The sequence below is a fragment of the Miniopterus natalensis genome, chromosome 9, assembly GCF_054644295.1.
Source record: "Miniopterus natalensis isolate mMinNat1 chromosome 9, mMinNat1.hap1, whole genome shotgun sequence".
NCBI classification, from domain to species: domain Eukaryota; kingdom Metazoa; phylum Chordata; class Mammalia; order Chiroptera; family Miniopteridae; genus Miniopterus; species Miniopterus natalensis.
The window spans coordinates 112,765-137,632 of NC_142089.1; the positions used below are offsets into that span (position 1 = coordinate 112,765).

Below are 24,868 nucleotides of genomic sequence, written 5' to 3' on the forward strand. Positions count from 1 at the left end.
CTTTCTGTCCCTTCCTTTCCCGACAGAAACCATGGCAACACCCTCAGAAGAAGGGGCCCGGCTCCAGCAACTAGCAAAGGCACAGAGACCATATCCTGCCCACAAGAGACTAGGTAGCAAGGAGCCGCAAAGAGAAACTGAGAGCAAAGGAGCAGGCAGAGCCCTGAGGATCTCCAACTGAAGAAGAGCACAGTTCTGGGGCCTGCTACCATGAGGAAAACTACATGAGGTCCTTCGCAATACGGCTGCTCAGGGAAGGGGTCCTCCCATCTGCATAGTCCCGGGTAACTGAGCTGAGTCAGGGCAGACTCCTAAAGAGGGGAGTGGGTCCAGCTGTTCATCCCATGCCATTTCTCACTTTTGCTGCCAGCTTCCATCTCTCAACCATGGCGAGGGTCACTGGGGTAGAATCCCTCTTCTTCCCCTTGGGTCCTCTGGAGGCCCCATCCTTGTCCTCCTCACCTTCCTCCTCACTTGCTTCCTGCACCAGACACAGAGAACCAGGCTATAGCAGGATGTAGAGGCCACGAGTGTAGCCCTGCCCTGCCCAGCCTGTCCAGGCCCTCACTTCCAGCGTGTCTGGCAGGGAGTGGAGCTGCTCCTCTTCATCCTCAGAGCTGTCCGAGTCGCTGAAGTTTAGCAGGCTCTGGTCATTCTCCTGCAGGAACTTGTAGAACTCAGGGTCTTTGTCCTTCAGCCGAGAAAGCTGGTCCTTGTGCTCAGATGCACGGCCTTTACGTCGGCTGGGAAGGTGGGAGTCAGTCAAGAAGTAAGATGGACAGGTAGAGAGTGTGTGTGTGTGTGTGTGTGTGTGTGTCAGGCTTCCTGTTCTTCACAATGCCAGCTTGCTGGCCTCCTGTGGGAAGACAGAGGGCTTAATCTGCTCCCTCTACAACAGCTACCGACAACTAAGGCAGGGAATTAATTTCCAGGGGGTAAGTTTTCAGCAGATGGCTCTGTCCCCCAAGCTCCAGACTCACATATCCCACAGCCTCTCTACAGGTGTTTCAGCACGTGCATTTCAAACCCAGCATGCACAACAATGAACTTGGGGCTCCCCCAAACTTGCTCTGCCCACACCCTGCTCTACCTCAGTGGTTGGTAACTCTACCTTTCCAGGCACTCAGGTGAAAGGTAAACCTCTGTCTGTCTCTCACACCCAGCATGTAATGTTATGAGACCTCACCAGCAGTATCTTTGAAACCCCTCGTCCCCTCCAAACTGATACCTCTCAATTACCCTAACGGTCTCTCCCTGTCCCTATCCCTGCGCCCACAGCCTATTCTTCACACAGCAGCCCAGGTGACCCTTGGTGTTATGTCACATGCCATTACTTCACTTACTGCGCAAAACCCTGAGACCACTTCCCATTTTACTGGGATATCTTACACAGGACCCACCTTCACCTATCCAGGTCCACCCCCAGCTGCTCCAACCCCCTCACTCGTGCCACAGCCACACTCACCTCTGCATAAGCCCTGCTCCCAGTTCAGAACCTTTGCTGTCCCTGCCACCTGAACTGAAACACAACACTCTTCCCCTACCGTCTGCGTGGCTTGTTCCCTCAGGTCCTTGCTCAGTTACCACCTCTTCATATGACCTTCTCCACTCCACTTAACACAACAGATGCCCCAGCCGTGCTGCTTTTCCTTTCTGTCTACAGCACCCAGCACTTCCTGACCCACCCGAGGCCGCGTGGGCCTCCCAGACCAACGTACGCCCGCCTCCTACAACCGGGCTTGGCACCGAGTGGCCGCTCAGTAAGCACCAGGTGAAAGGAAGAATGAGCCCGAGGGTCTGGGGCAGGGTCAACGGCCCCCAGGCCTCGGTCCTGAGGCCCCAGGAGCGGCCAGCGGCCCTGCGGTGGGTGTGCCAGGACCACGGAGGGGGTTTTGATTACACACGCCCACGGGTGACGCGCCGCTCACCTGGCCAAGGGGCTCCTGCCTGCCCCATCCGGGCTCCGGAAGGCTCCACGCGCCGCCCGCGCCTCGGCTTCGGCGGCTCCTTCGGGCTCCGACTCAGACTCGGAATCAAAGCCCGAGGCCAGGAACTCATCCACCGTCAGCTCCGCCAGGCGCCTGCGGGTCCCGACACCCTAGTCACGACTCCCGCCAGCCCGGGGTGCCCGGCCCCGCTGCCCGGGAACGCGGAGAGGCGCAAGGGGAGCCCCTTCGGGTACAAGCACCGCAGGGAGACCTCACCGGTCCCCAGATTCTCAACTCACCGCTTGCGACTCCGCACCACCGCCATGACCGCCTGGCGGCCGCGTGAGCCCCACTTCCGGCCCCAGAATGCCGTGCGCCAGCCGCACTTCCTCCGACCGACCCCGCCCCTGGCCCCGCCCCATCCAGGCCCGCCCCTCCCCGCTGGCCTTATGGTTCTCCAGCCCTGGTTCCGGCGGCAAACGAGCGGGAGGGCTCGTTCACATCCTCCGTGCTGCAGGCGCGCCCGGGCTCCTGGGTGGCACGCGGGATGCGGGCTCCTGGCACAGGCCTGGTTTGACCAAAGCTCCCGCACCCGCTGGAGCCCTGGGCAGGACGTGCCGCTCACGATCTGTGTCCTTCTCTGGAAGAGGCAGTGATAACGCTACCGAGCTGGTGTTAGACGGGGCCTGGAAGCCCTCGCCAGCCTGGGCACAGCCTCCCTAGGGCTCCGTAACTGGAGCCTGTGTGGGCGTCAGTGCATCGGCAACGGACAAAATGCACCAACAGAGGACCGCTACAGAGAGAGCTCTTGCAATTCAATAAAAATCCAGCGCTCTGATAGGAAACACAAGGCAAAATAGAAACGTGATGCTATTTTTTTTTTTAATTCATCTTTATTGATTTCAGAGAGAGGAAGGGAGAGGGAGAGAGAGAGAGAAACATCCATGATGAGAGAGAGTCATTGATCGGCTGCCTCCTGCACGCCCCCAGCTGGGGATTGAGTCAGCAACCCCGGCATGTGCCCCGACCAGGAATCGAACCGGGATCTCCTGGATCCTAGGTCGATGCTCAACCTCTGAGCCACGCCAGCCGGGCAGGTGATGCTATTGATGGGCAGTTCGCCAAAAGATAAATGACACCCTGATGGCCAGGCTGGCCTCACCCTGATCAAAAGAGAATGTGAGTCATGAGAGTGTTTCCATTTCACTGGACAGTCCCATAGTCCCTGTGATGGGGAAGGGGGTCGGGGAAGGCACTGTTACTGAAGCCAGTTTGGCCAAATCTACCTGAAAGTACTGTGGCTGATACTTCAGTCCAGCGACTCCCCCCTCTGCTGGATGTTCACCTATGAACACATCTGCCTAAGTCCACAACTCCGGGCTTAGCAGGGACAGCCACTTTTCCTGGGCTGTCTGTAGGAGCAGCCGCAGGTGCAAAGGCCCAGAGGTCGGAAGGTTGCCTTGGGGAAGAAAGGCCTGTGCCCTCCTTCCCGCCCGCACCACCTAAGGGTGAGGGAACGGGGACGTGCATGGCCAGACCCCGCCACAGTGTATCCCACAGCCCCCGGGGCGCGGGAGACGCTCTGGTCAGGCCCCTCAGGCCGAGCGCCCGCTCCACCCACCCCACCCCGCAGCCCGCACCCCGCTCAAGCTCTGGTACTTGCAGGGGGTGGGGGGTGGGGGGCTTTTCGAATGAGTTGGCGAGGGCGGTAGCCCCGGAAGCTTCTCGGATATAAGCCGCAGGCGGGGCCCGGGGCCTTCCTGGAGGAGGAGGCGGGTGGGGCGCCGAGACTTGGAGAGAATTCGAGTCCTACGTAGCTTGCACGAAGCCAAGGGGAGCGCGGGAGGCGGGGCGGGCGGCGCCGAGAAACAACGGCTGCGGGCGAGCGGCGGGAGCCAGGGACGCCGAGCCGGCCGCCGCCGCCGAGCAGTCCTCCAGCGGCCCCGTCCGTTCGTCTGGGCGTCCTCCGCGGATCCGCGGGTCCGGGGGCCGAGCCCATGCAGCCGCGCAGCGAGCGCCCGGCCGGCAGGACGCAAAGCCCGGAGCACGGGAGCCCGGGGCCCGGGCCCGAGGCGCCGCCGCCGCCGCCGCCGCCGCCGCAGCCGCCGGCGTGAGTGTGCGGGAGGCTGCGGGCCGCGGCCGGGGCTGAGTGGGCCGGGGGGAGGGGCGCCCCGGCCCTGCAGGCTTGGGGGGGCGGCCGAGGCGCCCCGCAGCTCGGGCCACCGGCGGGGGGTCCAGCCTGCCCCCCGTTTATCCGCGCCCACGGCGGACGCGGGGCAGGGCGTCGGGGGGGCTGCTCCCGGAGGCGCCGCTTCCCGCCGCCCCGGAATCCTGGCTGCGCCGCTGGTCGACTCCCGCGGCTCGCCTGCAGCGCGGGGGCGGGCGGAGGGTCAAGTGAGGTCACGCCCCCGGGGGGGGGGGGGGGACGGGGTCCGCTTAAGAGCAGCCTGATGCCACTGACCACTTTCACTTCGTGCACCTCCTGTGTGCCCGCCGGGGCTGTGGACACCGGACTCCGATGGAGGCCCGGGAAGGGTGGCCAGCGATGGACAGAGGGAAGCCTGGTTCTGGTGGGGCGCTGGGCAGCATGGAGTGTGGTGCCTGGCGAGGGGCGGGCAGAGGAGGCTGTACAGGTCCGACCTCGTGGGAGACGGTGGGAGGCTTCTGGAAGTGAGGGAGCAGAGTGGGGTGAGCCTAGGCCTCAGGGGAGGTCCTTGATGGGTGCCAGGTATGGGCCGTGGGGGGAGGAGTGGCCTCCTGGGTGCCCTGGCACCCTGACCTGGCACTGCCCATCTGCAGCCCTGAGGCCGAGCGTGCGCGGAACCGGCAGGCCCGGCCCACAGCCCCCATGGAGGGTGCCATGCAGCTGCTGAGCCGCGAGGGCCATACAGTGTCTCACAACTCCAAGCGGCACTACCACGATGCCTTTGTGGCCATGAGCCGCATGCGGCAGCGTGGCCTCCTGTGTGACATCGTTTTGCATGTGGCCGCCAAGGAGATCCGAGCACACAAGGTGGTATTGGCCTCCTGCAGCCCCTACTTCCACGCCATGTTCACAAGCAAGTACCTCCCCACCCAGTGGGCGCTGGGGGGCTCTGCGGGTCTCCCCAGGTGGGACTGGCCTGACCCACTGACCCCACAGATGAGATGAGCGAGAGCCGCCAGACCCATGTGACATTGCACGACATTGACCCTCAGGCCTTGGACCAGTTGGTGCAGTTTGCCTACACTGCTGAGATCGTGGTGGGCGAAGGCAACGTGCAGGTGAGGCTGCTTCAGCCATCCCCTCCCGTCTCCCACCTGGTCTCCTGCCTCAGCTCTCCTTTCACCCATTTCTCTGTTCCTGCTCCCCTGGCCCTCTCCCACCTCACCGGCAGACTCTGCTCCCAGCTGCCAGCCTTCTGCAACTGAACGGTGTCCGAGACGCCTGCTGCAAGTTTCTGCTGAGTCAGCTTGACCCCTCCAACTGTCTGGGCATCCGGGGCTTTGCTGACACGCACTCGTGTAGCGACTTGCTCAAGGCAGCGCACAGGTATGTGCTGCAGCACTTCGTGGATGTGGCCAAGACCGAGGAGTTCATGCTGTTGCCACTGAAGCAGGTAACATGCCAGCTGGGTCACAGCCTGGACTGTGACCCAATCCCCTGACACCCAGAAAGAACCCAGCCCTTGGACCTGTTGACCCCCATCACTTGGGCTCTTAAGATCTGGGGCTCCGCTCCCTAGCTCTTATTCCTACCCTCTGATCCATGTTCCACCACCCATCCCCTGCCCCCTCCATGCCCCCATCTTCTGACTCCACCTAAGCCTTCTTCTTTGGTTCCTGACCACATCTCTGTCTCCAACCCCATGTCCCCAGATTGCTCTGGGCCTGGGTCCCCAGGAACCGGATCTGTGGTTCCTGACCCCACTTGGCCCCTTCTCATAGGAACACTGGGCCCCCCGTTGGACTCTCCCTCCCAGGCACCTTCAGGGCTCCATGGGCCCCCAAGACCCTCCCCAGATCTCAGGTCTGAGGGTCCCTACCCCCAGGTGCTGGAACTGGTCTCTAGTGACAGCCTGAACGTGCCTTCAGAGGAGGATGTCTATCGTGCCGTCCTGAGCTGGGTGAAGCACGATGTGGATGCTCGGAGGCAGCACGTCCCACGGGTGAGGCCAGCCCCTCAGGGGCCCACTGTATCTAGGAGGGGATGCAGTGTCTTAGGACCTGGGTGTGCCTGGGCTCCTCCTGTCCAGGAATACCTGGACGGGAAGTGGTGCAGGGGTAGTGCAGGCACATGTCTCGAGAAGTGACAGCTGGACCGGTGTCTGAGGGGTCTCACTGCTGGGATGAAGTATGTCCATGGGTTCTGCCTGCTGCCTGACCATGGCACCCCTGCACCACAGCTGATGAAGTGTGTGCGTCTGCCCTTGCTGAGCCGGGACTTCCTGCTGGGCCATGTGGATGCTGAGAGCCTGGTGAGGCACCACCCTGACTGCAAGGACCTGCTCATCGAGGCCCTCAAGTTCCACCTGCTGCCGGAGCAGAGAGGCGTCCTAGGCACAAGCCGCACTCGGCCCCGACGCTGTGAGGGTGCGGGCCCTGTGCTCTTCGCTGTGGGTATGCCCACCTGTCCGGTCCCCCCCACAGCCCTTCCCTCTCCCTTCACATCTCTGTTCTGTGTCTTCCATCAATGAGCCCAGCACCAGCCTGCCCCACCCTGTGATTGTCATATCCTGCACCCACCCCATGCATGCTCCTATGTCTGTCTGTGGAGGACCCTGTGTGATGTGACCCACTCGCAAATCCTCACCCTTGAAGCTCCCATACCCTTCACCTTGAGATGTGCCAGAGCCCCCCAACCCATTACCTCCCTGGGCCCCTCATCCAACCCCATCACCTCCCCCTCCCTAGGTGGTGGGAGCCTTTTTGCCATCCATGGGGACTGTGAAGCCTACGACACACGCACTGACCGCTGGCACGTGGTGGCCTCCATGTCCACACGCCGAGCCCGGGTGGGTGTGGCAGCAGTTGGGAACCGGTTGTACGCAGTGGGCGGGTAAGTGTGGAGGCTGCTCTTTGGTCAGGGGCTCAATGTGTGCCCACCAGGCCAGCCCTGACTGGCAGTGGATCCCTCTCCTAGTTACGATGGAACTTCAGATCTGGCCACCGTAGAGTCTTACGACCCTGTGACCAATACCTGGCAGCCCGAGGTGTCAATGGGCACGAGGCGCAGCTGCCTGGGTGTGGCTGCCCTGCATGGGCTCCTGTATGCAGCCGGTGGCTACGATGGAGCCTCCTGCCTCAACAGGTAGTAGTGGGGGTCGGGGCAGGGTGGCCTTTCGGGGTTGGCTCAGCAACAGGTGTGGCTGCATCAGGACTGCAGAGGTCATGCCTTAAGGGAAGCAAAGTGATCCTGCCTGACTCAAGTCCCCTAGGCCTCTTCATTTCTGCCAGCCCACCTGCCCCTTCTGTTCCTCTCTGGGGTCCTTCCCACCAGTCGGGCTGGGCCCAGGTGGACACTTGCACAGGATCACCCAGGCAGCCAGGGGCTCCTGCACACCAGCAGCCCTGCTTCCTGCTCCAGTGGAACTCTGGGGTCAGTCTCAGTAACTTCCCAGCACAGAATTTTAGTGATCCTCTGAGGGAGGGCAGGTCCCAGTCTGCTATTGCTCGAGGTCAGCAGTGGTCCTGTTGTCCACAGTGCCGAGCGCTATGACCCCCTGACAGGAACATGGACGTCCATCGCTGCCATGAGCACCCGCAGGCGATATGTTCGAGTTGCTATGCTTGGTGGGTGACAGGGCTTGTTTGCTGTAGTGCCCACCCCTGCCCTCCCCCCACCCTGGGGACTCCACACACAGTAGGCACACCACGGTCATGTTGACTTCCTGCAGATGGCAACCTATATGCAGTGGGCGGTTATGACAGCTCATCACACCTGGCCACTGTGGAGAAGTATGAGCCCCAGGTGCGAAACACCCCAATCACAGATGCTCCCCTTCCCAAGGGCCACCTGCGGTCATCACCCTGGCCACCCACAACCCCCAAAGTGTCAGACCTTTAGATCCATCTACCCCTCCCCACCGCATCCCGACACCCACCCTGGAGGGGGGGTCTGCTCTGTGGAGGTGGAGGTGGGGGGGGGGCTGGTGGTGGGTCTCCCCAAAATGGGTACTCTGACCACAGGCGAACACGTGGGCGCCGGTGGCCTCCATGCTGAGCCGGCGCAGCTCAGCCGGCGTGGCGGTGCTGGAGGGGGCTCTGTACGTGGCCGGCGGCAATGATGGTACCAGCTGCCTCAACTCAGTGGAGAGATACAGCCCCAAGGCCGGTGCCTGGGAGAGTGTGGCACCCATGAACATCCGAAGGTGCGCTGAGCCACTGCCCGCAGGCTGGGAGTGTCCCGGTCACCACCACAGCGTCTTTGCGCCTTCAGAGACTGACTGACATGTGTCTCACCCCTGCATGGTATCCCGTCCCCCCTCCCTTGTCCAGGCTCAGCTCCAGTGCTCTCCTCCCACCACCCCAGCTCCGGGAGGCCCAGCCCCAGAGGCTTCTCGCATGGCCCATGGCCCCACCCTAGAGGCTTCTCCCTGGGCCCGCTGCCCCACCCCGTGATCTCACATCCACCTGCCCGGCCCCCAGGAGCACCCATGACCTGGTGGCCATGGATGGATGGCTGTATGCTGTGGGGGGCAACGACGGCAGCTCGAGCCTCAACTCCATCGAGAAGTACAACCCGAGGACCAACAAGTGGGTGGCTGCATCCTGCATGTTCACGCGGCGTAGCAGCGTGGGCGTGGCAGTGCTGGAGCTGCTCAACTTCCCCCCACCATCCTCGCCCACGCTGTCCGTGTCGTCCACCAGCCTCTGACCCACGGCGGGACTGTGCAGAGGCTTGGCCCTGCAGCCTCCCACATGCCTTAAGCCCCAGGGGGGCCCAGCGCCTCCCTGCCCTCGACCGTGTGTCAGGGTTGGGTCCCCTGGCCCCCACCAGGACGTCCTGTGCCGTCTGTCCGCTGTCTGTGTCCATGCCGCAGGGCTCATGTGTGTGCCATTTATTTAGTTTGTTTATTTATTCAGTATTTATTCATGAGCAGTGCTGCAGCTGCCACTTCAGACGTTTGCTCTGGAAGTTTCTTGTGTCTCTGGGACCAAGCTGCCATCCTGGGTGTCTTCCCGCCCTGCTGGGGGCACCAGCGAGTGATGGTGGACACTCATGGGAGTGTGGGTCAGGGCCAGCTCAGACTCTGCAGACCTGGAGGGACCAAGGGGTAGATGCAGAGCAGCCTGCCAGGGTGGGTGGGGGCGGCCTTCTAAGCAGGTGCAGGCCCCCCCAGCCTTCACTTTGCACAATGCCCTTGCCTAGCGAGGCGGGCGCACTCCCAGGGAGACATGAAGGGGGCTTCCTGCCTGTGGACAAGGTGTCTTCTGGATCCTGCACTGAGCTGGGCACACACACGTGCCACAGATCCCTCACAGCAATATGAGCCGACTTGAACAATAAACATATTTCTTGGGCTCTGGGCCCGAGTCCAAGCGTGCATCTCTGCCTTTTGCAGTCCTGGTGGGTAACCAAGAAGGTCTGGGGTGAGCATACATCTAGGCTGAGGTACTGTGTTGGCATCTGGGGCCTTTGCCACAGCACCATCATCTCCAGGTGGGGCAGCGCTGTGAGCGCCTGACCATGGCCCCTGTCAGCCTGGCCCTGAGAGGTGCCATGGCCCCTGTCTCACCCCAAGCTCACCACAACTGTCCCACACTCACCTGGGAGGGTTGTGGCCTCCTTCCTGGATTCTGGTTGAGCCTGTGGGACCCTGACCTTGGCCCAGAGTGAGAAATGAGCCAAGGCAAGAGAGGAGGCTGGGGGAGTGTCCCGGCTTCCCCTGCCCCCATGCTGCAAACTCCTGCTTCCAGAGGGAGCACACACCCCCTTATAGTCACTGGTGACTCAGATTGGCATTGAGGTGGAAACAGGATGTTTGCTCACATGAGGTGCCTCATAGGGGGTCCCTGGACTCACGGAGCTCTAGCGACACCCCAGCCTAACTTCAGGCAGGCCACACACTCGGGCCAGGCCTTTGAGGCCCCTCCTGTACAGACTGGAGGCTGAGATGGGGGCTCTTGGCTGGGCTGGGGGACCTGCCGCATACCCCACAGGCTGGCCTGCTTGTGTGGAGGACCCAGGACAGAGGCCTGAAAGGCTGCACAGGTAGGGGCTGGTCCCTCCCCGAGAGGCTCCGCCCTCGCCCAGCGCTTGGGTACAGGGCAAACCCTCGCACAGCCCCGCCCCCCAGGAGGTGGGGGCAGGAGGTTCAGGACCAAGGAGCCCAGACCTGTGGACCTGCTTGCTGGGGCCGGCCGCCACCACCACCCATGGGGAACAACCACTGCGTCCCCCAGGCTTCCAGGAGGCTCCGGGCCTCCTTCTCGAGAAAGCCCTCGCTGAAGGGAACTAGGTGAGGGGCAGGTGCGGCCTCGGTGCTGGGTCACAGGGTTGCCCTCTGCCGATCAGGGGCCAGGCTGTGAGCCCCCTTCCTTTGTACCCAGAGAGGACGGCACCAGGAAACTAGCTGGCCTTTTTGGCAGCGAGGCCAGTCCTGACGGGGACACCACTGCCGACAAGATCTTCTACTACATCCCCGGGACGGTGAGCCGCAGTGGGCGTGTCCCAGCTCGGGTGCCTGCCTCCCAAGGGTGCGGTGGCGGTGGTCTGCCGTGGGCGGCCCTGCGGCCGCCTGTGCCGCTCCGCACCTGCTCAGCTCAGGGTCTCCTAGGTTAACCCAGGGGCAGGGGCGGTGGCGGAGTGGGGGGCGCGTCAGATCCAGAACCAGGTGAGGAAGTAGGAACAACCCCGCCCTAGAAGCTCATCCAGCCGAAAGTCTGAGCTGAGAGCGAAACTGGGACCAACTCTGAGTCAGTGGGTGAGCGAGCACCGGCGGGCGGCGGGTGGGGCCTCCGGAGTCCGCGGCCTCAGAGGGGGCACTGTGGCCAGGACGCAAGCCTGGCCCAGGACTGGGCAGCATGTCCAGACACATTCCGGTCGGGCCGAGCACACGTATCTGAGTTGCGTGTGGTGTGGGCTTGGATACTGTGTTCCTGGTGTGGATGGGAGTCCCAGCCCTACCCCGTCTTTACTCTGAGTAAGGGGCTTGGGTGAACAGTGAGCCAGCCTCCCGCCTGTTCCAGGTCAGTTTCTTCCAAGGTGTCTGCCAGCATTCACCACTGCCTCCTCCCATGGCAACACCCCGTGCTCCCCCAAGGCAGCAGGCAAGGACTGGCCACCAAGCACAGCTGAGCTGAAAACCGCCCCCTCCCCCTGCCCAGCTCCTGCGGGGCTAAGAGTTAGCTGAGGGAGGAAAGACACCCAGCTTCCCAGACAACTGGCGTGGGCCCCAGGATATGAAGTCAATGACCCCCAAGTTCTTATTCCAGGAGAGGGTGCAGGAGGGACACATGGGGCTGTGCCAGGGGCTTGGGACAGGGCTCCACCCTGTACCCCTCTGTCCCCATGCTGGTGTGGGCTTCCATAGCCCACCCTCCCAATGTGTTCCCCTCAGGCTGGGAAGCCCCCTCTCCTGCCCTCTGAGGTCCCAGGGCTCTCTGGGGGCAAGTACTGGCTTCAGAAACCATGCTCCCTCAGAGGAATGGGGTCCTTCTGTGTGGCCACATCTCAGACCTCAGCTCCCACTGTCCAGGCCCAGGACACATCACAGGACCCTGGTGGAGTCCCTTGAGGTGTGGCAGTCCTCTCTTGCCAGGACTGGTGGTGGCTGGAGAGGGGACCGACCACGCATGTTGTATCTCGGGAGATGGGGCCCAGAAGAAGCCAGCTCTCCCTGGGTCCTGCCCGTGGTGGCTCTGAGCTGACTCCTCCCTGGACCCTAAGGCTGAGCTAGGCCACAGGGCCAGCTTCACAGCCCTTCCTGCTCCGTGGCCTATTTTTCATGGTCCCATCCTGGTGTCATTCCCCGAACTGGGTGTGGGTGCAGGAGGCCCCACCCAGAGGCAGGGAGGCCGGGAAGCTGCACGTCTGTCTGTGCACATTCCTGGGCTTGTCTAAGGGGCAGCTCAGCTTGGCCAGGGCACAGCAGCCAGGGAGCAGCCCTGCCAGGGCCCAGAGAGCATGGCCCCCCCACAGCTCACCCCTCCAGCACCAGCCTTGTCTGACTCCCAGCCTGATGCTCAAGCCCTTGTTTTTGGAGGCCTCTCTGTGTCCCAGAGTTGGCTGCTGTGGGCACCAGCAGGCAGGCACTGAACCCCCAACATATCCCAGACCTGTCCTGGCGCCGATGATACTGCAGTGGGCAAAACAGACAAATGCCCTGTTCTCACGGCGTTTCCATCCGTGACACAGGGCCAGATGACGAGCAAAAGGTGTTATGAGTAAGATGTGGTTGGCACTAAGGTATGCAGAGGAGTCAGGGAAGGTTGGGATGTTGGAGGGCACCAGACGGGGTGTCACAGAGGAGATGAAGTGAGCCACTCCTCGAAGGAGGTGAGAAGACTGGCCCAGGCAGAGGGAACAGCAGACTCGAAGGCCCTGAGCTGGACACCTGCCTGATGTGAGGGAACCAGAAGGGAGTGGGGACAGGTCACAGAGGACCCCTTGGCTGTTGCCTGGTCTCCACTAAGTGACATCAGGGGATCAGGGGCACCTGCTTTCTTCCCAGCCTACAGATGTGACGCTTGAAAGGGACTGTAGAGGGACTGCCAAATACTATAAATCAGTCACTGCCCCCCCTTTTATAGAACCAGATTAAACATTTACCAGCCAGCATTGGAAATATGGAGGGTTTTAAGCATTGCCTCACTCAGACACTCAAAATCCTGTGACCCACCAGACTTAGGGGGCTGAGAAACCAAAACAAGGGTACACAGCTTAGGAATCTCCTTTGAATCCAAGCATCACTGTCTCCAGTGCTGGACAGGGAGAGTCCATGATTCACAATGAGGCCGTGTGTGCGTGTGTGTGTGTGTGCGTGTCAGTGTGAGTGCTGGGGCTCAGGCCCCCTCCCCTGAGCTCTACTCCCCACAGGACCTCCCGGGCCTGGAGAGCCAGCGAGAACACCTGGACCAGCCGTTCCTGAGTGTTTTCAAGAAAGGGAGGCGCAGGGTGCCCGTGAGGAATCTGGGCAAGGTTGTGCACTACGCCAAGGTCCAACTGAGATTCCAGCACAGCCAGGTGGGGACCAGGCCGGGTGGGTGCTTGGGGCCCAGCCTGGGCCTGTCCCACAGTGCTCAGATGGCGGCCCTGCTCCCCCCAGGATGTCAGCGACTGCTACCTGGAGCTATTCCCTTCCCACCTCTACTTCCAGGCCCACGGTTCTGAGGGACTCACTTTCCAGGTGAGGAAGTGGGCGGAGGGAGAAGGCTAGGGGGCCAAGGAGAAAGCCCCTTGAGAGGTGGTGGCCACTGCCCCTAAGGACCCTCTAGCCCTCCCATCCCACTGTGCTCTGGCAGGGGCTGCTACCGCTGATGGAGCTGAGCATCTGCCCAATGGAGGGGTCCAGGGAGCATGCCTTCCAGATCATAGGTGTGTGTGTGGGGGAGGCATGAGCAGTCCCAGCCCCAGGGAGGGCGAGAGGGCTAGGGCTGCTCAGTGACCTTGGCCTTGGCCGGGCCCAAAGACACTGGAAGTGCCCTGAGTGCATTGAGGGGTCCTGACTTTTCCTCCAACAGGCACATGGCCATGTGCCTGGCTGGGGGGAGTGCAGCGGGTCCTCCCAACTGCAGCCCTGGGGTCTGCGTGGGGACCTGGGGAGGGGCCTCTCCTGTAGGCTGTTAACCCAGCCCACCCTGCTCCTCTGCCCACAGGCCCATTGCCTGCCCCCCTTCTGGTGCTCTGCCCCAGCCAGGCCGAGCTAAGCCGCTGGATCTACCACCTAGAAAAGCAGATGGCCCTCGTGGGAGGGCTGCAGCGCTGCCACTCGGCACCCCCACTGGTCAGTGCCGGGAACCCCACGCCCCTTCCCAAGCCCCCCTGCCTGCCTGCCCTGACCCCCCTTTCCCAGGACCCGCCTGAGGATGAGCTCCCCTGGAGTCTGCAGCACAGGCTGACCCAGCTGCGGACGGCGTGGGGGCGCCAAGTGGTGGGCAGTGCCATCTGTGCCTCGAGGGTCAAGCTGCAGCACCTGCCATCACAGGTGTGTGGGGGACATGGGGTGAGGGGTAAGGGGGGGGTGGAAGCAGCAGGTGGGGCCAGGCCTTTGCTGCATGCCAGTGGAGACCCCTCTCTGCCCGTTGACCACCTGACAGGAGCGGTGGGACCGGATCCTAGTCCTGTACCCGACTTCCCTGGCCATTTTCTCTGAGGAAGCTGACGGGCTGTGCTTTAAGGTGGGTCCTCTCCACTGTGACCTGCCCCAGGGAGGTGCCCTGTGCGTAGGGGTGGGAGGGGGCGGCAGCTCAGGAGGAACCTGTATTTCAGGGCCGGTTGGGACAGAGCATACTGGCCCCACCCACCCAGCCTGCTGCCCTGGTCAGTCTGATCTCAGCTCTGATGTGGGCAAGAGGAGCCCTGCCTGGGCACCTGTATCTTCCTGGAGGGTCCTCAGTCACCATCAGCATCACCTGAGGGTGATCATAGTTTTCAGTTGCTGAGAAACGCACATGGGGGCTTCAGTCCCCCCAACATGCCCTCCCGGTCTTAGCGGTGATGGAGGGGACCCGTCCCCGTAAGCATCCGTCTGTTCATGAAGGCCCCACCCAGAGGCCAGGGGTGATGATGAAGATGCCTTGGGGCCAGTGGGGAGCACCTGGCTCCCTGAGGGCTGTTGGCCTTGGCCCTGCCTCGCCCTGCCTGGCGTCCCCATCTCTGGAGGGTGAGAGGAGAGATGGGCCCAGGCAGAGCCCCAGGGGTTCCCCAGACAAAGGCCCCACCCTCCCTTGCTGCCCCACCCCAGGGGGAGCTTCCGCTCAGCGCCGTCCGCTTCAACCTGGAGGAGAAGGAGAAGCAGATCCGCTCCTTCCTGATCGAAGGTGGGCTGCAGCTGGGCCTGGGGGGGGGGCACGAGCCCAGGGGGCCGCCCTTCAGTGGGCCTGGGGGACACCTCTTGGTGTCTGTGTGCAGGCCGCCTCATCAACACCATCCGAGTGCTGTGTGCCAGCTACGAGGACTACAGCCACTGGCTGCTCTGCCTGCAGACCGTCTGCCACAGGGAGGGAGGCCCCCTGCTACCCGGCCCTGAGAGCTTCCCGGGGCTGCGGGGGCCCACCCAGGTGAGCGGCCAGCAGGCCCTGGGTGGGTGGATGAAAACAGGAGGCCAGAGGGTGGGGCTGGCCGTGGGTCAGTGGAGAGGGGTCCTGCCATGCGGCTCACTACCCCCCACCCACTGCCAGGTGCTGGGCAGTGGCCGAGGCTCACTCTCCTCAGATGGACAGACCAGCTGGGACTCGGGGTACCTGGCACCCCCCTCTACCCGCACCAGCCACTCCCTCCCTGAGTGCTCAGTTCCATCCACAGCTGGTTGCCCTGCCCAGCCTGCATCTGTGAGTGTCTGGGGGTATGGGCAGGGGCTATGAGGCGAGTTTGTGTTGGGAGCCTGGGTCCTCGTGGCACCCCATCCCTCACAGGATGCTAGCTCCTCAGGGGAGGGGATGCAGAGGGTTGTGTGGGAGAGGGCCCCGGGAACCTTCTAGAAGGTCCTCTTCCCCCCAGGACCAGGCCAACCCTGGCTGTACCAGCACCAGTGGGCAGAAGGCAGAGCTAAGACGGGGTGGCAGCAGTCGGTCACCCAGGAGCAAGGCCCGGAGCGAGGGGCCGGGCCCAGCCACTCCGCTGCACCTGGACCTGACCAAGGTGGGCCCAGGCACTGAGCCCAGCTCCCAGCCCAGCTCTCCCTCTGCCCTCAGCCTCCCTGGCCTCCGTCTCTCAGGTGCTAGAACCACCTTCTCTCTCGAGAAGGGAGGACTCGGGTGTGTCCAGCTTCAGGAAGCCTGTCTCTTCCGCCTCTTGCCTGCAGCTGACCAGGATGAACCTGGAGGGTGGCCCAGAGGCCTTCGACCACTCACTGGAGACACCTCACTCCCCCCTGTACGCCGACCCCTACACACCACCTGCCACCTCCCACCACAAAATCAGAGATGTCCGGGGCCTGGATGAGGTCAGTGCCCCCTGGTAACAGAAAGGGCTGGACGTGCCCGCAGCCTGCTGTTTGGAGTCAGGTCTAGACTATGCTCCTCCCCCTGGGATCTGCGGCTGCCACAGCCTGAGGTTTAGAGGAAGCCTGAGGTCTGCTCAGGCTGAGGCGAGGGGGGTTTGTGGGCAGGAGTCGCTCAGCCTAGGGCCTTGAGTCACCCGTACTTTCCTGGCAGTTCCTCACTGCGATGAAGAGCTCACTTGGACCCGCGCCCTCGAGCCCGTTCCCCTCCGTCCCTGTGTCTGTGCCTATCTCCGACCCCAGCTCTGGAGTCTCCAGCCCCCACATGCTCTCCAGGAAGGGAGCCCTACAGTCCCGAGCCTCTCAGCGACACCGGGGCTCCATCAAGGGCCGTGGGCCCCGGCCCCCAGACTCTCCTCAGCTCGTGAGTAGCAGCCCCCACCCTGGGAAAGGGGTTCTGTGGGCCTCCCAGGCCTACCATCTGAGGGAGCACGACAGACAGAGCCAGGGCAGTGGACACCAAGGGCAGGGGGCTGGGGCAGTTCATGGGCTGGTCTCCAAGCCCCCTTCCTCAAGGCTTGGCTCTCACACTTGTGTTTGGGGTCTCCAGGTCTCCACTTCCAGGGAAGTTTCGCCCGACCCCCTGCTGCCTCCCCCAGGTGAGTGAAAGACCCTGCCTCTTTCTGGGGGGATCTTTGGGTATTGCTTCCTGAAAACGCATGCACTTCTGCTCCTCCCACCAGATGGCGAACCCCCCCGGAGCTATGACAACATCTGGGACAAGGCTCCGTCTCCTTCCCGCCAGCGGTGGCCCCGTGAAGCAGCGGAGGCTGAGGGGGGCCTCAGCCAGTGGATCTGATGGGCCCCAGGCAGGGTGCTTCTCAGGACCACCTGCCAGTGTTGACCGTGGGAGGGTCTCCAGCAAGGCCTGGGTCTTTCTTTGTTGGGCCACCGGCCGACCACTACCCACCAAATACCCAGTCAGGGTCTGACACCAGGGGGTGAAGGGGGCCTTCAGAACCCTGAATTTTCTAGGCTCTGGAGGGGCCCGGAGGACAGCTTCACCCTGAGGATGCCCTAAACATCACCCACAGAACAGGGCACGATGCCCAGAGGGGCCGAACCTTGGTCTGCCCCCAGGGAAAGAGTGAGGGAGGGGCTTGATGGGGGCTTCCCCTGGGAGTGGGAGAACAGAGCCGGGGTGAGGGTGAAGGTCAGAGGGCTGAGAAAGTTGGGTTATCGAGAGTCAGAGTACGTGAGGTCAGAGGTCACGAGGGTCAGAGATCAGCAAGGCCAGAGGTAGGAGGAGGCTGCCTGGGCGCCTGTGAGTGGGGTGGCCTTGCTTGGGAGAAATGGACAAGAGACAAGCTGAGAGCGAAGAGAAGGAGATTTTATTTGTCTGTGTCCATGTGTCCTTTACTGTCCAGTGCTCACTTGGCTGCCAGGAGGCCCCTGCTGCCCCAGGGGCCTGTGCTCGCTGCCTCTGGCTGGATGCCCTTCCAGCACCTAGCTGACCCCCTGCCCACCTTCCTGCCCTCTCTTTGGCTCCTCTCAGCCCTGGGACAGGCCCAGGTGTCCCGTCCCTCCACCTGATACCATGGAACTCTGCTGCCCACCTCGTCCAGAGCTCCCCCAAGGAGGGGACCCAGGCTCTGCCCTGCAGACCCCACCCTGAAGGGACCACTGGGGTTGCCTTCCTACAACCCCTCTAGGTACCTGCTCACTGTCTCAGGCAGAACCCAAGGAGACCGTAGCTACAGGCCCTTGGGTTCTGGAGGGGTTCCTGAGAACAGAGCAGAGAGTCCCTAGGACTCCTCCCCAGCCCCCTTGCCCCTGCCTCCAGCCCAGATCTCCAGGTGGGGCCCTTGCTGCTGCTCTGACACCTTCTGATTTCCAATGCTCCGTCCTGTCACTCACCCTCTAACTAGATAACCAGACAAAATGCCCATTTAAATTTGATTTCAGAGAAACCACAAAGAATTTCTTAGTATATGTACATCTCAAATATTGCCTTCTGAAATTCCAGTTTTACTGGACACACTGTTTTTATTTGCCAATCTGACCACCTTCCTAACCAGCTCCCTGCTCAGCCCAGGCCACCCAACTTTCCAAATCTCCCCTCCCAGGCGTTGAGCACAACCTGGGCTTCGGCTATGGCCAGAGCCTCGGGTAGAGTCCAAAAAAGCCAGGACTGAGGACACTGGCTCCTTCCTAGATGCTGCCGTGGAACACAAGGGTCAAAGGACAAGGCCAGAGGGCAGTGCCTCGTCCTCAGCACCTGTGGCCATTTCCTTGTCCTGCGTCTTCGTAGGCCAAGCCTGGGTCCTAGGGGCTGGGACTGGGGCTGCGGCGTCCCCGCTCTACCTGCCGGCGGAAGTAGCGGATGGCAGAGATGGTGCCGATGTTGGCCAGCAAGACTGCAAGGGAAGCAAGAGGCTGCCTGAATGCCGACTCCTGGTCACCACCTTCCTCCTGCGTGGCCTGGCCCTTGAAGGGCGAGAGGAGGCCAGTGGGGCGAGTGGCAGGTCAGCGACAGGAAGAGCAAGGTCAGGGGAGAAACCTGTGCTTCCCCAGGCACCCCTCATCCCTGCTGCCCAGCAGGTGAGGCGACACCCCTGTCCCTCCATTTGACTTCTGGGCACCAGCCCCCCTTCCCCCAGGGCCCCCAAACCTGTTTTCCAGGCGTCTGGGGTATGCAAATCTGATGTTCTCACAGCCCAGGTGGCAAAAGCAACAAACACCAGGCACATGTCATTCTGGCTGAAGGTAAACGAGGTGAGGGGACCCAGCGGCTCCCCTAGGAAAGAAAAGCATATTCTGAGCTCCAGCTGCTCCACTCAGACAGGTCTGTCCCGGGACATGTCTGTCTGGGGACATGTATGTCCTGGACACATCTGGGGATACGTCTGCCCTGGTTCACACTTTCTGAGTCACATCTTCCCCGTGATACCTCTGTCCCAAGACACAGGGCAGCGTGTGGCACAGTTGAATCAGCTCAACTTGCCTGTGGGGCACTGTTCCCTGGTTTCTAAAATATCTTCCAGAAGAAATGTGAGAGGAAGTCCACTGAGTGCCCGCAGCCCCAGCACCTGCCTTGCTGGAGGCTGGGGGCCAGGCTCCAGTGTTCTCAAGGCTGGGGTGCTCACACTGAGCTCAGGGTGACGGTCAGTGCACAGCCAAACCCTTGAATGACCTGGCCTGGGCTGCCCCACCTGGACTGTGTCCTGGGATGGCCAGGAACTGCTTCTCCTTCCCAGATCATCCCTGAGGCCTCCCCACTGGCTCACTACCAGGCTTCTGGCCTGCCCCTCCCCCAATGGCCCTCCTGGCTGACATCCCTGAACAGCGTGTTCCCAAGACCTGGACAGGCCGTGGGACCCACGGGACACGCACCTGCTTGCCTGAGCACCAGGTCGAGCTGCTCTGCCGCCGTTGGGCTGGGCTCCGGTGGAGGGCCAGGCTTCACACCCTGGGGCACTGACGTGGGGGCTTCTGTGGCCTGAAGCTGGAGGAGGGCAGCTGGCCCCAGCACGCCCTCCGACTTGTCCTCCCCAAGGAAGTGTTCATAGGCCTCGGGGATGGAGATGGGCTTGGGGTCTCCAGGCAGAGGGGCTGGGGCAGGCTTGGCTTGGGGGGTTGGGGCTGGGGAATGGCCCCCCCCGTGCCCAGACCTCTTGGCTCGGCTGTCCCGGAAAAAGAACTCACACACTTCTGGCCACTGGACTTGGGCCTGGCCCTCACCGGCCTCTGCCTCCTCCTCAGCACCTTCATTCTCCTCCTCGATAGTATCACAGAAAAAGAACTCGTAGGCCTCTGGGACGGTCACTGCAAAGCAACTCCTATACCCAGGTCCCCCAGAGGCATAAGGGGAAGGAGGGGGCAGGTGCTTCAGGATCCGAGGCTGGGGAAGCCGGGGCCCAACTGCCACTGCGTCCCAAGCTCCAGGCCCCCCGCGGCCCCCCGCTGCTGTCCTGGGGGCTGAGGGCCAGGCTGTGGCTGGTGAGAGCGGGCGCAAGGCCTCTTCTGACCCTGGCTCCTTGGGGCTGGGCACAGCCATAGAGAACCGCACTTTCTTCTTCCTGGGTGCTTGGACGGGACCTGGGGGGGGCTCCCCAGAGGGGTGTCCGGGGGCACCTGCTGAGGTCTCCTCTTTGGGCTCCTCTCGGTGCCCCCCTGAAGACACAACAGAGCTCAAATCCAACTTGGCCAGTGGGGCAACCTCGGTCTCCATTGTGTCTTGCCCAGCCTGGGGAATGGGGGCAGGTGTAGATACATCCACATCGGACTGCGCCTCTGAGACAGGTACAGATGAGTCCCCCTCTGGCTTGACCTCTGGGTCCAACAGGGGCAGGTCCACATCCAGCCTAGGCTTGCAGGCGGGTATAGACAGAGTGGGATCGGGACAAAGCTTGGAGGCGGGTGTAGACAGAGCAGTGTCTGACTTAGCTGCTGAGAAATCTGGACAAGGTTCCTGGGCAGGTGTGGACACAGCATGTAGCTCAGCTCTGGGGGTCATTCTGAGAAGGTCTGTACTTTGCTCAGTAGTAGGGACAAGTGTAGGCAGATCCAGTCCTGGCCCTGGCCGGGCCACCTGCTCAAGGGCTCCAGAAGACTCGGGGCCCAGGCTGTCCTGCCCGGCTCCTGTCGTCCGCTCGGCTGTCCGCTCTGCCGTCTGCTCAGCCGTCCCCGCTGAGAGACCCTTCCTCCCGGACCCAGCCAGGCCAAGACCCTCCTCAGACCTGGCCTCAGTGAGCAGCGGGGAGCCCAGCCGGGTGGGAGCAGAGCCTGCGGCGCCTGAGCGCCCACTCCCCTTGGAACCAGCAGAGCGCCTCTTCTTTCGGCTGGGGCTTCGGGGCAGGGCTCCGGGGCTGCTGGGGGGTCTCTGGGGCAGAGAGCTGCGGCCTGGGGACTCGGGACTCGGTGGAGGCTCACCAGAGGGACAAGGGGCAGGGTCCCGGGGGGCTGGCCCCTGCAGAAGCCTCTGCATCTCGTCTCTGGAAGATACTGGCCCTTGGAGGGACGTGCTCTGGTCGGGAGAGGCGGCGCCAGAGCCAAGGGCCGGCCGGGCTCCTGACTGTGCTGATGAGCTGGGCATCTGCTGATCGGCCCCCAGGGCCAGGACGGGCTCTTGCCAAGACCGGCTGACCAGCTGCTTCGTGGCCTCCTGGTCCACCTCCTCAAAGCCAGGCCAGCCACTCCCCCTGAGAAGGGGCTGGGGCCCGGGGGGACTGCTGCCACTGCTGTCCCCTTGGTCAATGTCACTGGACAGAAGCTCATCTCCAGAGGCCAGGCCGGCCTGCAGGAGCCCACACTCCTCCGCCACGGCTGAGAACTCAGCCCAGTCCTGGTCACTCAGCTGGACGCTGTACTGGAAGTTCTCCATCTCGGGTCAGCAGGGCACGTGAGCAGCAGAGCTCAGGGTCTTCACACACTGCCGCCACCTGCCTGCCTGCCGGGCGCCCCCTCCGCCGTCCTGGCTTGAGGCTGGGCCAGCATCTGAACGAAAAAGCCAAGCAGGATGCAGGGGGAAGCCGGCTGCTCCTCCAAGTCACAATACCCACAGCCCTACTGTCCCTGTTTCCAAACTGACCCCAAACGGCAACTTTATGACATGCGGTCACGTTCCTTCCACCAAATACAGCTCTAAATTGGTGAAGCGCACTAAGAAATGGGATCCTCGTGTTTGGATTTTCAATCCCAGAAGTGGCTTTCCGTCACATCTCCAACTTTTCTCCGGACAGGCCAACCCCGTGATGGTAAGTCCAGGCCTGTCCCAGCATGCCCCAGGTGGCAGCTGGCCATGGGGGTGGGGCCACAGTGTCCTGCAGGTGACCAGCCTTTGGCAATGACCTTCCACTAGCCTTGGCTGGGACAGGCTGCTGTGCTTCCTCGAAGCTCACCACGGTCACACTGGTGTTGGCCAGAACACGAATTGGTCATCAGGGAGAACCTAGCGAGGAAGTCACAGAACAGAAATGAGCCTGCTGACTCCCAGTGATTCCCTAGGTCATCCTCAGGGTCTGTGCCCCTGACCCAGATATGCCCAGCTGCAAAGGTCGCTCCCTGGGACCCAAGGCGACCCTAGCTGGAGAGCCTCTAGCCTCTTGACCGCCTGCGAGGGGCTGCCCTTTGCCAGCTCCAGCCAGTCCATCCTGAGATGGAGATGCCTTGACCCCAGGGCACTGTGGCTTCCTGACCCATTGAACCTTGCCCTCCTCTCTAGCTCTAGCGAAGGCCCCTGCAGCGGCTATCCACCTCTGGGACCCCTCAGGGCAGGAATGAGGGGCTGCTGGTGTCGTACCTGGGACCCCACAGTCAGGGGGGCAGCAGCGCTGGGCGTCTAAGCTCCCTGTCCAAGAGCAGCATGGTGCTGGGCTCGCCAAGCAGGCCCCACCCCCATGGCCAAAAATACCCGTCCCAGGGTCACATGTCTCCTACCAGCTATCAGGGTCCAGGCCACAAATAGATGGCATTTGAGGGGCCTCCAGCTATGTGAGGGACACCTTCCTGGTCAGGCCAGACGCTGGCCAGAGAATGCTGATCAGCAATCAGCACTGTGGCCTCCCTTTTCCTAGCTGAAGGCTGCTCTTTTCTCTTAAAGGGGCCCCACTGCTGTGAGACCTTGATCAGGCCCCCACTTCCCATTGCCTCATTGCCAGCAGCCCCCCAAGATCAGCCCAGGCCCTCTGGGTCTTAGGGCTTTACCCTGACACCTGTAGGGAGTGGAGGGAGTTAGAGGGACAGGTTGGAAAATGATGGATTCCAAAATGTTCCTCAAGGTCCTTTGGAGGTGGTCCACTGCAGACCTGGGGACAAGGCTTGCACCTTCCAGGGCTGGACTCAAAGGGCTTGCTAGCCCCTCCCCTGGCAGCACTGCCTACCCTGCTGGGGGCTTGAGGGACACATGAGGGTGTTGAAGCTTCTCAGGGGAGGGCACCTCAAATGGGCATGGCCCCTTGGTCTCTGGAGAGCATGGGAGGGGTCAGGGGAGAAAAGTGGGTCACTTCCTCCAGCATTTCCCCATCTAGGCTCTTGGCAATGGGACCCAAGATGGGGGCGGTGCCAGGAAAGGGCATCTGGTGCTGCCAAGCCCCAGGGTGAACCAGTCACCAAGAGACGGGCAGGAGAGCAGCAGCCCCTGGCAGGACCCCCTGAGCACTTTCCCAAAAACCATCCATCCTGAGGGGGCGCCAGGAGGACTCTCTTTCATGGTTGAGTTGGGTGAGGCACAGAGAGGGTGAGTGACCTATGCCAGCCACACAGCCAGTAAGTGGCAGAGTTGGGTGCCAAAGCCTCTGCTGTTAACAGTGCCCTGGGCCATCCTGGACCTTGGGGCTGCGTTGCATTTCCCTGGGCAGGTCACTGTGACAGTTACATCCAGCCTCCCTGCTGGGAACACAAGGAGGGAGTAATGGGTTAGACAGCAGACGTCTACACACAGGAAGATGAGCCCATTCCCAAAAGCACCACATGGTGAGGAGGAAGTGAGAGCCTGGGACAAAAGTCCTGTGGAAGTCTGAGGGGCAAGACTCGGGGGCAGGGGCTGTGGGGGTCACAGTGGGAGGCATCACAAGAAAGAGCCCAGCATGGGCGTTTGAGTCTCGGCAAACTATTCCATGTGACGGGTGTGTAGGAAAAGCCCAAGGGGACAAATGGTGAGCGAGCATATCGCACGGCCACTGCCAGATGTCACATGGGAAGGTGAGGCCTGCTGTGTGCTCCTGGGCAGTCCTCACCTGGGGCAGTCACCCTCCGAACCTCTTCACTCTTGTGTCTCCTTGAGGCTTCCTTCTAGACGCTCAAATCACTCTACTCCCGTCCAGACGTGGGGGTTCCACACACCAAGCAATTCCGTGACACCAACTTCAGTCAGTCCTGACGCCGTCTACCTGGATGAGCGTCGGATCCCAAGTTAAGGGCTCTGTCCCACAAGATTGCCCCCCCTTTGACACCAGGCCCCAAGACATCTGTCCGACTTGGCACAAATCCAAGGTTCCATGGCTGCTGCCCCTTGGTTTGGATTCATTTGCTGAAGCAGCTCACAGAGCTCAGGGAAACACTTATCTGCATTTGCCAGTTGATTATGAAGGGTTGTTACAGAGGGCACAGCTGATCGTCTGGATGGAAGACGTGCGTTCTTACCAAATGTTTGCACTTTCGGTATCTTCTCCCTGTCTGTCTCACTTGTTCACTCTCTTCAGGGTGTCTTTGGATGAACCAAAATTTAAATTGATAAAATTCAAATTTTATCATGGTCCAAGTTATCAACAGTTCCCTTTGTGGTTATCACTTTTCCTGTTCCCTTGAGCTCCCTGCCTGCCCCGAAGTCTTGGCAATGTCATGAGGACGCCTTGCTTGCTTTGTAGAGCCTCACTGCTCCACCTTTCATGTCAGGCCGGCAGCCCAGCTGGTATTGCCATCCGAGGATGTGGGCATTGGCAGCGGATCCTGGCACTTTCTGTTTCCATGTGGACACCTAGGGCCTGTCTCAGATCTGGTGGCTCACGTGTGTGCGCGGATCTGCTGGTCCAGACAAACGTGGGCTTCCACGATGGGAGGGAGTTTGGGGGTTTGCAGCAGGGCCTTTTTGACAATTGCCCTGGTGGCCCTAGAAGAAGAGAATACAGGCTCACGGGGAGGCAGGAAGGCTGGCTCTGAGGCTGTGGAGAGTGCGGTGGGCGAGGGAGGGAGGCCATGGAAGGACCGAGAAGGCCTCTGAAGACCAGCTGTCACTGGAGTTAATTCCCACCCCAATCAGGGGCCTCCTGGGCGTGGGGGGTGTCTGATGTAGGGTGAGGAAACAAGGAGGACTCTAGAGCACGTCATCGGGATACTAACCCAGAGCCTCGTGGAGGC

General features: G+C 61.9%; 4 protein-coding genes across 8 annotated transcripts in view; 2 read left to right on the top strand and 2 right to left on the bottom strand.

The window, feature by feature from the left end:
- Positions 1-2,298, bottom strand: part of NOC2L (NOC2 like nucleolar associated transcriptional repressor) — a 12,365-nt gene extending 10,067 nt beyond the window's left edge. Inside the window, exons 1-4 of one of the 2 annotated variants that reach the window (XM_016221912.2) lie at positions 2,228-2,298; positions 1,929-2,081; positions 569-743; positions 359-481 (exon numbers count right to left, since the gene is read on the bottom strand). In XM_016221912.2, coding sequence (XP_016077398.2) covers positions 359-481; positions 569-743; positions 1,929-2,081; positions 2,228-2,253 — 477 coding nt within the window. In that variant the 5' untranslated portion in view covers positions 2,254-2,298. The remainder of the gene's footprint in view (positions 1-358; positions 482-568; positions 744-1,928; positions 2,082-2,227) is intronic. The other variant, XM_016221913.2, reaches the window with a different exon arrangement.
- A 2,423-nt stretch (positions 2,299-4,721) lies between these two features.
- Positions 4,722-9,599, top strand: KLHL17 (kelch like family member 17). Of its 3 annotated transcripts, none has more exons than XM_087820044.1 (11): positions 4,722-4,987; positions 5,071-5,192; positions 5,306-5,527; positions 5,891-6,076; positions 6,314-6,527; positions 6,822-6,966; positions 7,051-7,218; positions 7,612-7,700; positions 7,805-7,878; positions 8,097-8,278; positions 8,556-9,599. In XM_087820044.1, exons 1-11 carry the CDS (start codon positions 4,777-4,779, stop codon positions 8,782-8,784), a joined length of 1,842 nt encoding a protein of 613 aa, XP_087676170.1. In that variant the 5' UTR covers positions 4,722-4,776; the 3' UTR covers positions 8,785-9,599. The 3 variants fall into 3 exon arrangements, with proteins under 3 accessions (XP_087676170.1, XP_016077405.1, XP_087676169.1); XM_016221919.2 differs by having other exon boundaries at positions 4,723-4,987; positions 5,960-6,076; XM_087820043.1 differs by lacking the exon at positions 7,051-7,218 and having other exon boundaries at positions 4,737-4,987.
- A 687-nt stretch (positions 9,600-10,286) lies between these two features.
- Positions 10,287-16,871, top strand: PLEKHN1 (pleckstrin homology domain containing N1). Of its 2 annotated transcripts, XM_016221904.2 has the most exons (16): positions 10,287-10,369; positions 10,461-10,560; positions 12,949-13,095; positions 13,178-13,258; positions 13,374-13,446; positions 13,728-13,855; positions 13,925-14,056; positions 14,169-14,249; positions 14,816-14,891; positions 14,983-15,131; positions 15,252-15,401; positions 15,571-15,711; positions 15,875-16,015; positions 16,227-16,436; positions 16,623-16,671; positions 16,756-16,871. In XM_016221904.2, exons 1-16 carry the CDS (start codon positions 10,287-10,289, stop codon positions 16,869-16,871), a joined length of 1,857 nt encoding a protein of 618 aa, XP_016077390.2. The 2 variants fall into 2 exon arrangements, with proteins under 2 accessions (XP_016077390.2, XP_087676860.1); XM_087820734.1 differs by having other exon boundaries at positions 13,728-14,056.
- Positions 16,872-18,337: 1,466 nt separating this feature from the next.
- On the bottom strand, positions 18,338-21,433 carry PERM1 (PPARGC1 and ESRR induced regulator, muscle 1). The gene is made up of 3 exons (XM_016221902.2): positions 19,406-21,433; positions 18,684-18,809; positions 18,338-18,429 (listed from the first exon to the last, which is right to left on the bottom strand). The coding sequence occupies exons 1-3, from the start codon at positions 21,393-21,395 to the stop codon at positions 18,338-18,340; spliced, it is 2,208 nt and encodes a 735-aa protein (XP_016077388.2). The 5' UTR covers positions 21,396-21,433.
- Positions 21,434-24,868: the final 3,435 nt, after the last annotated feature.

Coding starts and splice junctions, on each gene's coding strand:
- KLHL17 (XM_087820044.1), top strand. CDS start 4,777: ATGGAGGGTGCCATGCAGCTGCTGAGCCGCGAGGGCCATACAGTGTCT. Junction 6,077..6,313: donor GGAGGCAGCACGTCCCACGG/GTGAGGCCAGCC, acceptor CCTGCACCACAG/CTGATGAAGTGTGTGCGTCT. Junction 7,701..7,804: donor TGTTCGAGTTGCTATGCTTG/GTGGGTGACAGG, acceptor GACTTCCTGCAG/ATGGCAACCTATATGCAGTG.
- PLEKHN1 (XM_087820734.1), top strand. CDS start 10,287: ATGGGGAACAACCACTGCGTCCCCCAGGCTTCCAGGAGGCTCCGGGCC. Junction 14,250..14,815: donor CTGACGGGCTGTGCTTTAAG/GTGGGTCCTCTC, acceptor GCCCCACCCCAG/GGGGAGCTTCCGCTCAGCGC. Junction 14,892..14,982: donor CCGCTCCTTCCTGATCGAAG/GTGGGCTGCAGC, acceptor GTCTGTGTGCAG/GCCGCCTCATCAACACCATC.
- PERM1 (XM_016221902.2), bottom strand. CDS start 21,395: ATGGAGAACTTCCAGTACAGCGTCCAGCTGAGTGACCAGGACTGGGCT. Junction 18,810..19,405: donor CCTGGTGCTCAGGCAAGCAG/GTGCGTGTCCCG, acceptor TTTCTTTCCTAG/GGGAGCCGCTGGGTCCCCTC. Junction 18,430..18,683: donor CCCAGACGCCTGGAAAACAG/GTTTGGGGGCCC, acceptor CTTCCCTTGCAG/TCTTGCTGGCCAACATCGGC.